The 11,112-nt window shown below is 37.7% G+C and overlaps 2 protein-coding genes across 2 annotated transcripts; one reads left to right on the top strand and one right to left on the bottom strand.

Annotated features, from left to right (window-relative positions):
* Positions 1-514: 514 nt before the first annotated feature.
* TCP1 (t-complex 1) lies at positions 515-4,941 on the top strand. The gene is given in 15 exon segments (NM_001293913.1): positions 515-749; positions 844-907; positions 1,255-1,390; positions 1,591-1,742; positions 1,877-1,924; positions 2,073-2,165; positions 2,613-2,719; positions 2,924-3,038; positions 3,151-3,237; positions 3,392-3,596; positions 3,774-3,868; positions 3,978-4,046; positions 4,137-4,244; positions 4,336-4,454; positions 4,540-4,941. Coding segments are annotated over 15 exon segments (1,608 nt in total). The 5' UTR covers positions 515-615; the 3' UTR covers positions 4,616-4,941.
* A 401-nt stretch (positions 4,942-5,342) lies between these two features.
* LOC103442509 (uncharacterized) lies at positions 5,343-7,158 on the bottom strand. The gene is made up of 3 exons (XM_008381310.4): positions 6,890-7,158; positions 6,524-6,671; positions 5,343-5,576 (listed from the first exon to the last, which is right to left on the bottom strand). The coding sequence occupies exons 1-3, from the start codon at positions 6,942-6,944 to the stop codon at positions 5,504-5,506; spliced, it is 276 nt and encodes a 91-aa protein (XP_008379532.1). The 5' UTR covers positions 6,945-7,158; the 3' UTR covers positions 5,343-5,503.
* Positions 7,159-11,112: the final 3,954 nt, after the last annotated feature.

The raw sequence follows: 11,112 nt of genomic DNA, 5'->3' as shown, positions 1-11,112 counted from the left end.
CTTTTTTTTCTTTTTTTTTTTAATTTTTTGTGAAAAAAAACGTGGACCGTTGATCTGTGATTGAACGGTCCATTTTAAAAGTCAAATTTAAATTTTTTTTACTGTTGGAAATCCAATGGTCTACAAAAAATAGCCGTTAGAAATCCAACGGCTAAAAGTGGGCCACATCGCCTACTCGGGTTGTGGTCTGAGTGCGCTTGCGCGCGGGCCCCGCATCTGAAATGCTGTCGGGCACTCGCGCCACGAGCCCCGTGACATGCACGTGCCAGCAAACGGCCCGGCTTCTTGGTCAGTTTGTTTTGTGTTGGCCCAGAGACCAACATGGGCTGGGTGCTAGGCTATTGCGCGGGCTGGAAGAAATGAACAGGATGCTGGGCTGCTAAAAAAGCGTAAAACGGCAACGTTTTGAGGAAAGGAAAAAGTTAAAAAGAAAACTCTAAAAAAAAACACCTCCAGAAAGCCCTAAAAAATCCCACACTCTGAGATTCATAAAAGCATACAGTTTTTCGAGCTTCTACTTCTTCTGGAACTCCCAAGAGGTTTCAAAACTCGCACTCTCCGCCACTTGGTTTTCATCTGAGCAGAAGAAGGAGAAGGAGAAGGAGAAGTAAAAGGATGTCGATTCGAGTGCTGAATCCGAATGCGGAGGTGCTGAACAAATCGGCGGCGCTGCACATGAACATCAACGCCGCCAAGGGCTTGCAGGACGTCCTCAAGACCAACCTTGGCCCCAAGGGCACCATCAAAATGTGAGCAAAAATCACACTGCTTTTTCTTCTTCTTTTTTTTTTAATTTTTTTTAATTTTTCTATTTTTCTCACATTTTTCTGATAATTTTTCTAGGCTTGTTGGCGGAGCCGGCGACATTAAGCTCACTAAGGATGGCAACACTCTGCTCAAAGAAATGGTATGGGTTTTCGTTTTTGAAACCCTAGATCTTTGGTTCGTGCAGTCATTAGTTGTTTGGAGTGTGCTAAAATTAGGGTTTAAGGATTTTATCGATTTGATCGAAATGCAAAATTCAATAGCACTGTTTGGTTATGTGGAGAAGTTTAATATGTTTTCGAAACTCTCAAAGTTGATTGCTTTTGTTATTGACTTGATTGCTTCAAATGTGAGAATACAGCGGTGTATTCAACCGCGGTTAGGGTTTTCTGAAATTGGTTGTATGCGGTTTAATGTTAAATATGTTTATTATCTTTGGATATGTTTTGCGTTTGTTGTATTCATTGATGTTCTGTCAAATGGTTGCAGCAAATTCAAAACCCAACAGCAATTATGATTGCACGGACAGCTGTTGCGCAAGATGACATTAGCGGAGATGGCACCACGTCTACTGTCTTGTTCATTGGCGAGCTTATGAAACAATCAGAACGATACATTGACGAAGGTTGGTTGCTACAGACTCACTGTTACGGTGTTACCTGTAATAATTTATGGGACAATTTGACCTGGTTCTTCATATAGGGATAAAAGTCTAGATCTTTGCACCTTGTGGTTCTGAAATGTTCCCCAAGTCAGTCTATTTATTTAATTTACTTATTTTTATGTTTTGTGCACTTTGTAATAGTGAGTTTATTCTTGTTCCAGGGATGCATCCCCGTGTCCTGGTTGATGGTTTTGAGATCGCCAAAAGAGCAACGCTGCAGTTTCTTGAGAAATTCAAAACTCCCGTGGTGATGGGCGATGAGCCTGACAAAGAGATTTTGAAAATGGTAGCTAGAACAACATTGCGAACAAAGGTATGTAATATTTTGTTTGTATTATTCTTTCTGTCTAAATGGTTTTGGGCAGAGTCCTAGGTTTTCATGCAGCTCAGAGAAAATGGAATTCTTTTACACATTATATATTGAATATGACATATTCTGTTGTGCAGTTATATGAAGCATTGGCAGATCAATTGACTGACATAGTTGTTAATTCGGTGAGTGTTTGTGGTTTATGTAAGAATATTTGAAAGGTTGCTATTGCACACATGCTTCTATTTTTGTATTCATTCTTGTGGAATCTAGAATAGGTCATAGACCTTTGCATCTTGATGTTTGACAAAAGTGGGGTTTTACAAACGACAGGTTCTTTGCATCCGCAAACCTGAGGAGCCCATTGATCTGTTCATGGTGGAGATTATGCACATGCGACACAAATTTGATGTAGACACACGCTTGGTATGTTATTATCTTATGTCCTCTACTCTACGTTTTAGATACTCCTTATCTCTTGATGAATTCTAAGAGGCAGTTATATGGACATCGGGTCCTCAATCTTCTGCTAAGGCTCTGCAAATGATATGCATATTTTCTGGTGTTACTATTTGCGTCAATTGATGGTTTCGTAATGCTATAGTTGTTTCTTTTGGTGGTAACATTGAATAATAATTTGCGCAGAAGCATATTCATTCGTTCACCTCCTTTCTACTTATGTTGGTGGTTTCATAGTGCTTTAGTTTTTCTTTCTTAGTTCCAAGTACCAATGATGAAATTGTAAATTATGATAGTACTGCCTAGGACCAGTTTAAATTTTAACTTATGAGCATGGTGCAATAGGTTTGGTTACAAAATAGAAGAATGTGTCATTATCCTGTGGTTTTTCATCTCATTCATGTTGTCTTGTAGGTTGAGGGTCTTGTTCTCGATCACGGTTCTAGGCATCCTGATATGAAGCGGAGAGCAGAGAATTGTTTCATCTTGACAAGCAATGTATCTTTGGAATATGACAAAAGGTAAATATAGAGAAATTTGTTCAAATGATTGTTAGATTTTCTCATCAATAGTTTCTCCCTTCCCCCTCTCGCTTTCACACTCATTCTCTTTCACTAACACAATAATGTTAGAATATGTCTTTATGTAACTGCTTTTATCCAAAGGCGTGTTGAATATTGGATATGATTTCCTGATCATTATGAATTTGATGGTTTTCATTTCAGTGAAGTAAACTCAGGCTTTTTCTATTCAAATGCGGAGCAGAGAGAAGCAATGGTTTTAGCTGAAAGGCGCCAGGTTGATGAAAGAGTTAAAAAAATCATTGACCTGAAAAATAAGGTAGAGTGTTGCTATTGATGCTGTTTGCTTGATATTGATTTAGCACTCACCCTAGCGTATCAACATCAACATTACAGATTCTGAAATATTTCCTGCATTGGATGATTTGCAGGTTTGCTCTGGTAATGATAATAACTTTGTTGTTATCAATCAGAAGGGAATTGATCCCCCATCTCTGGACCTTCTTGCAAGGGCAGGGGTAAGTCATGGATCATAATTTTAGATTTCTTTCCAGTTATTTTCCAAGATATATATCAGATAGACACTGCAGATTTTTTATTGGTGTTGCGTTTTGCACTCACTGTGATTCGGTGCAACTTGTTTGGTACTTTTCTAATTCCGCGGTTTCTTAGATTATTGCCCTGAGAAGAGCAAAGAGGAGAAATATGGAACGGTTGGTTTTGGCTTGTGGCGGGGAGGCTGTAAACTCCGTAGATGATTTAACTCCTGATTGCCTTGGTTGGGCTGGACTTGTATACGAGCATGTCCTTGGTGAAGAGAAGTATACATTTGTTGAAAATGTGAAGAATCCCCACTCTTGCACAATCTTAATCAAAGGTACTCCATTGGTATTTTCATCATCTGCAAAATATAAATATTCTTTGGTTATTCTACCCGGGAGTTAGTAATTTATGCTGCACCCATCTCATAGTAAGGATTACGTGATATACGTCATTCTATTTCCTTTGGCAAGTCCTGTGGTGATTTAATCCTTACTTCCTCTTAATGGTGCAGGGCCTAATGACCATACAATTGCTCAGATTAAGGATGCTGTTCGTGATGGCCTGAGGGCAGTGAAAAACACAGTTGAAGATGAAGCTGTCATCTTAGTAAGTTTGAGTTAGAATTTTCCCCATCGTATCTTTTTTCTTAGTAAGTTTGGCTTCTGGAATGTACATCAGATTGTGATGTGGGAAACATTTTTCATATGTGAATCAGGGTGCTGGAGCTTTTGAAGTTGCAGCCAGACAATATTTAGTGAATGAAGTAAAGAAAACTGTTAAAGGGGTAAGTAAATATTTTCCTAAATTCCCTTATGGGAATTATTTTTTAAGCGCCTTTTATATTTCTAAGCCTTTATCTTTCTACTTGAAACAGCGTGCTCAACTCGGTGTCGAAGCTTTTGCTGATGCTCTTCTTGTGGTGCCCAAAACACTTGCTGAGAATTCTGGCCTCGATACACAAGATGTGATAATTGCTCTTACGGTATACCAACTTCTTTAAAATTCCTCAGTTTTTCATTTCGTCATCCATCCAGAGGTGATTGAAATATAATCACATGTGGATTCCTGTTCAGGGAGAGCATGATCAGGGAAATGTCGTGGGACTAAATCACAACACTGGAGAACCGCTTGATCCACAGATGGAGGGTATCTTCGACAACTACTCTGTGAAGCGACAGATTATAAACTCAGGGTACGTGGCATGATTTTGAAACTCATTTTCTTCAGATCTTTTTCGGTTTATGCAACTCACTGGTGTTCGTTTCTATATTATGCAGGCCTGTAATTGCATCTCAACTGTTGTTGGTCGATGAAGTAATTCGTGCTGGGCGTAACATGCGGAAGCCAACCTAACCTTCAGCGTATGTTTTTCTCCGCGTGAAGCTTCCCGTCTTGTCTTCAGTGAATGATTTGGTTGAAACCACCTTAATGTAACCGACTGAGGGCAGTTGTGTCGTTGAGGATTGTTAGAGGGAATCTGAATTTGCATCTGCTCTGGGTTTTTTCTTATGAGGAATTTCTGTAATATAAACATCTAGTGTGGCTAAAACTTTTCCAGGTTCGCATTTTCCACTCGTTTTCGAGGTTGAATCGGTTCAACTGGGTGGAAAAGAATTATGATTCTGTTGGCCTCAGTTCTTGAATTTTCAACAATTAATAGAATTTTCGAGTTTTTACCATTCGGGTTAATTATAGCATAGGGAACTTTAACGAAAAGCATCTGGTACTGTTCACTTTAACGAATGACTAGATCATGGTACAATGCTTTTTTTTTAATTCAATCCAATTCAATCCACCCATCCATTTTTCTACCATGCATCGTAGTGTGAGATAAGTTGTTCAAACGAATGGCTAGATCATGTTTTGATGTTTTGCAGAATTTTTACGGTGGAAAGGAGTGACGCTCTTGCATAACGACATGAGTTTAAACTCTATCAGTTGCAAACTAATTTCTAACTTAATGACAATATTGCTCAATTAAAATAATAATAATAATAATTGCTCGGATTTTTCGCACTCAAACTAGTCAATATATTCAAGACGAAATTATTTGCATTTCTAGGTAAATTACTCGAGAAAATTTTACCCAATCTACGTTTATTATGTTCATCGGAAAATATTTCAAACACAACCCCCAGGCATCAACCGAACTACAGAAATCAAAATCATAAACCAGTGACGCTGCCAGAATTCCGATAACAAAGTTCTATGTCAAATCATGAACCGGTGATGATCTCAGACTTATGCAGGCACTTTCCCGTCTTGTTGAAGCATGTACGCTCTCTTCATTTCCTCCAAGACGTCATCATTGGTGCTGCAAAAATCAAAACAACGTATTTCACATGCATTAGCATTTAGCAGTAGCACAGGTACGTTGGTGCTGGATATGCGTAAACTACGATCCAAAATCATTTCTCTTACTCGAAAACTACAAAAAGGGTCATAGCTCGCAACCAAAACAACATGCTCACATCTCTGCACCAACCGAACATAAGCTCATTGATGATAAACGTTCTCTTCTCTCTCGTCATGCGCTCTCAAACAGATGTAAGAAAGACGGGATACTTTCTGTTCTATAACTAGAGTGCTTTCCTCTACAATTCAATGCCAAGGATCAAATTCAAAACCCCGGTTGAAACAGATTGCATAAACCCTGAATTCTTTTCTATCTCCGCGACTCATGGGTACTGCAGGACATAGGACACGAAAACAATTCATGCAATACTGTGCCTAGCACTCTAATTCCCCACAAGGCTTCCAAAACCGTTGCCTGAAAACACTTTGGAAAACCAACGCAAACAACCCAAAAGCCAAATTTAACTCTGAATAAAGGAAAAAAAACATGGGAAATGAAGAATGTCACCATACTTTTCGAAATCAAACCCAAACACCACTACCAAACTCATAACCAAAATACCACTCTACCATCTCAATTGCTTCCAAACTATGTAAACTATGCAGCATCGTATCAACAAGTAATATCATACATCGGGTACTTTTCTAATGGCCGGTCAAGACTCATCCTACACAAAAGAAATACAGAGCCACCCTGGATATGTCCGGTTACTCGGACACTAAGATACAACAATTTATGCATCACACCAAACCCTCATCAACAAAGCCATTATAATGTTGGTAGGAGCACTCCCACATTGAACATTCAACAAAATAAAAATCATTTCTTTGCTCTTTTTGTGAAAAAAAATGAATCATCAGGGAGGAAATTATAATTAATTAATTAATCGAGGAGTTGGGGCTTACAATTGGTGAAGGCATTCGTTCAATTCCTTGGCTTGCTGCCGGCACTGCCAAACGACCGATATGGTTCTTCCGTACGAGCACTCGGCGTACTTCGACGCCAAATCCTTGCACTCCTGCAGCGCCTTGTGCTTCATTTTGCTCCGCAGTGCTGTTTCAACAGTAATTTAAACACCAAATTATGAATTTTTTCAGCACAATAACAACAAATTATGCATTTTTAAGCACAAAAATTAAGAGGAAAATAACAAATTATACTCCTTTTTAGCACAATAATAACAGATTATACATTTTTAGCACAAAATTAAAGAAAAATAGTTGTTGAGACTCAGAGTCCTAGAGTTTGAGCTTTGCATACATCAACCGTACCTTCTTCAACCTTCTTCTTCACGTGATTCTCACGTGCTTCCTGTATGTATCCCATTGATTAATCCCTCTCTCTCTCTTCTCTCTCTCTCTGTGAAGAGGACGATGGACTTTGATGGTGAGCACTGAGCAGTACCGAAGGGCGGTGGCGCAAAGCCAGAGATGGGCTCGCAGTTTTACCGGCGGGTGATGATAGTCCAGGTCTAAAATGCTGGGGTTCTGAGCTTCATGTGGGCTTATTCAACTGCCTGTTTTGCACCGAATCCCTTCTTATTGGACCTAACCTAAAACCCGGGGGCCCAATCAAAATTGTTTTTTTTTTTTTTGGGTTATGAAAGGAAAAAAAGTAAGCAATAAAAAAAAATAGCAGGGGTGCTTAATTATGAAGGGTTCGTTTGGAAGTGCGTTTAAAATGATTAAAAGAGTTTTTAGATAATTTTTTTTTGTGTTTCGAAAGCATTTAAAGTGCTTCCTACAAGAAGCAACAGTTATGTACTTCTTGTAATATTGACTTGTATTTTTATTAAATATTGGTTCTAAAAACATTTTCACAAAAAACGTTTCACCAATTTTAAAAGCAATTTTAAACGAGTCTGAAATCTCTCGTATTGTATAGGACAACATGGGCCCAGACGGCAACAAAATACATAAAGGTCTCATGTTTTTAAGATGTTTTATACCAATAATGTGACCAGACATTTAAAAGGTGACCAAAGGCCAACATGGGACTTTTCAATCATAACAAAATAACATTTCATTGCATCAAAGCTCGTTATCAATATCGCCAGACATCTAAAATTTATATTTATTTTAGCAAACAGGATAAGCAAGGGAGCAGTTATGTTTGTGACTAGCCTTTGGGATTAAACTACCCGCGATTGATCCCTAATCTTTCGAATTATGGTTGATGTTAAAAAAAAAAAGAAAAAAAAAAGCCATAACAAACACGGTTTCCCTCTTTTGGTGATGCCTAATAATTGCTTTGATTGGTTTTCTTGACTAGGATCCTATTAAGTCTTCACGGTGGTTCAAGTGTGGCCATCCATTTACAACTTTTTCAAATTTTTATTTTTTATTTTTTTATTTTTTGCCTTTTCGTTTAAGGTAGAGCTTATGGGATTGTGTTTTGATTTGCTTGAACATATCTACATAACAAGTGGGAAGTCAATGCTACAATTGAAAATTTGATCATTGAACAAAAAAAAATGATTGAAAAGTGCGAATACAATAAAGAGGTGCCAAGGGTTTGTAAGAATTAGAGATGGTATGATGATTTTATGTAAGTATCAATAATAGTATTAAGAGTGTGAATCTCGTATTAGAGATATAAATATAGTGCGATAGCTTGCAACGTGTTAAGTATTCTTCTGATGCTAGTTAATTTTAAAGTGGAATCTCAGTTCCTTTCTTGGTATTACAATAGTTATCTACGTGATGAGTCCCATTAATGACACATGCTCTACCTCTATGACACCTTATATATTTTGTTGGTTTTTTTAGCCAAAATAGACCATAATACCAAAATACGCTTGAATTTTGTAAAATCATTTTGGTAATTTGTTATTAAATTGATGGTATTTTTAAAAATGACCAAAATGATTTATAGTGGATAACACTTCTATCAATTTTAAATCTCAAGTACCAAAATGAGAAATTATGTTAATCTCATAGACCATTTTAACTAAAACGCGTATTTTTGTTCACATGTTTGAAATGATTAACCTCATACGTGAGACTAAGAGAACGTTTTAGACTTACAAGTGTCAATAATAAATTTCATAAGAAATTCTATGACATGGAAATACGTAATTGACAAGGAAAAGCAAGCCATTAAACACACAATTAAGAATGAAGGTGCTATTCACCAAATCCCAATTACGCCAATTATTGAACATTTGATTGGACGGAAAAACAAAAACACAGTCAGCACTTCTTTAATTAATAGGAGTTTTAACAAAACACTTTTGATACTGTTTATTTTTAACGAAAAATCACATTTTTAGTTTTTCCTGGTACTATTAATTACACATTTTTTTGTCATTTTTTTAATTAAAACTATTGTTTTTTAAACTTATTGTTAGTTTTCCTTTAATTATTAATTAGATTTCGACACCATCAAGTACGGCCGTCCATCCGTCCGTCCCCACGAGGGAGGCAGATAGTTTGCCCTCATGTTATGGTGCTCTTTTCACCCCCTATTATTTGTGTGGTCACGGTTAAACCATATCAACATTTTATAGTGATTTTTTCTATAGAGATAATAAGACAAAAGATAATAAGAATATAAAATGTTAACATGACTTAACCGTGATCACACAAATAGAATGGGATGGGAAGGGCACCATAAAAGGGGGATTTTTTCTATAGAGATAATAAGACAAAAAATAATAAGAATATAAAATATTAACATGACTTAACCGTGATCGCACAAATAGAATGAGATGGGAATGGGACCATAAGAGGGGGGCAGACAATCTACCTACCGCCACGGGGCCCAACACCTGCAGCTCACAACCAAGGTCCAAAATGCTGATATTATTGGCGATATTTCGCCGATAATATCAGTTTTTTGAGTTACCAATATTTTAATGATTATCCAATGAGTTTTCGTCAAAATATCGCGATATTACCGATAATCGCGAAATTTTGAATCTGTGCAAATCGGAGAAGAACGTCGAAGCTTTTACAACTCCGGCCTATTGTAAAAGAGCACCCTAGACTCCGATCTAGGTATGAAAATGAAATAGAAGACGAGAGGAATGTTTGTATAACTTCTGTTTGCCGTGAAAAGGTCAGAGGTGTTTGGAAACTTCGTCGACACCCATGGCCTCGCCGAAGATGGGTGTGCCTATTCCCGAGCCGATTTCATCCAAAAAACCTTGCAAAAACACGAGATAGAACTTAAATTTGACATCTAAGCTTCAATCTATAACAGAAATAGGTAAACCCGAAGCTTACCTAACCGGAGAAATTCAAGAAACTCGTCGGAGGGTTCCTACGTTCGTCGAGTTGCAGAGACGAGAAGGAGAGGGAGAAAGACGAGGAAGGCCATGTGGGAGAAGGATCGAGAGACTGAGGTCTCTGTGTGTGTGTGTGGGAGAAGGGATAAGAGAGATCGAGAGATCTCTGTGTGTGTGTGTGTGGGAGAATGGATAAGTGAGAGAAGAGAGAATGATCGAGAGAGAGAGAGAGTCTTGAGATGATTGATAGAAATTAGGCAGCAGGGAAATCGGGAAAGTGGAAAAAAAGGCCTAGTTTTGTGTGAAAGTCTACCAGCCACATAATAAAAAAAAACAAAGAATAATTACCCATTATCAGAGTTAGACAAAGAGAGGCAGGAACAAGATCTTGTGAATCCTTCTTCCTATTGTTATTGCTTTGGTCCAATAAATATAGGGTAAAAGACTGTTTACTACCCTCATGTTTAGTGGTTTTCAACATTTAGTACATCAAATTTTTTTCGTCTCAGAGTCATACCTAAAGTGTAAATTTTGGGACAATTTCATACATCCGTTAGTCAAACTGTTAAGTTTTTCGTTAACTGTGACATGGCGCACTGACTGGACGCCACGTGTCATCCACGTTTTTTTTTTCTTTTTTTTTCTTTTCTTCTTCCTTCTCCTTCTTCTTCTTCCTCCGACTGCAACTTTCTTTTTTTTTTTTTGCTTCTTCCTTCTCCTTCTTCCTTCCTCCTTCCTTCCCTTTCTTCCCCTTCTTCCTTCTCATTCTCCTTCTTCTTCCTCCGAAATCTGGGGAAGTTTGTTTTTTTTTTTTTTTTTTTCTTCTTTCTTCTTCTTCCTCCTTCTTCCTTCCCCTTCTTCCTTCTTCTTCCTTCTCCTTCTTCTTCTTCTTTTTCTTCCTCCGAAATCTGGGGAAGTTTGTTTTTTTTTTTTTTTCTTTCTTTCTTCTTCTTCCTCCTTCTTCCTTCTTCTTCTTCTTCTTCCTCCGACTGCAATTTTTTCTTCCTCCTTCTCCTTCTTCCTTCCCCTTCTTCCTCCTTCTTCTTCTTCTTCTTCCTCAAAAAAAAAAAAAAAAAAACTTTCATCTTCCCCCAAATTCGGAGGAAGAAGAAGAAGAACGAAGAAGGGGAAGGAAGAAGGAGAAGAAGGGGAAGGAAGAAGGAGAATAAGGAGGAAGAAAAAAAAAATTGAATCTGGGCAGATTCGGAGGAAGAAGAAGAAGAAGAAGAAAAAGAAGAAGAAAGAAGAAAAAAAAAAAGAAAAAAA

Source organism: Malus domestica, chromosome 09 (assembly GCF_042453785.1).
Source record: "Malus domestica chromosome 09, GDT2T_hap1".
Classification (NCBI taxonomy): Eukaryota; Viridiplantae; Streptophyta; class Magnoliopsida; order Rosales; family Rosaceae; genus Malus; species Malus domestica.
This window is presented reverse-complemented; position numbering and strand designations above follow the sequence as displayed.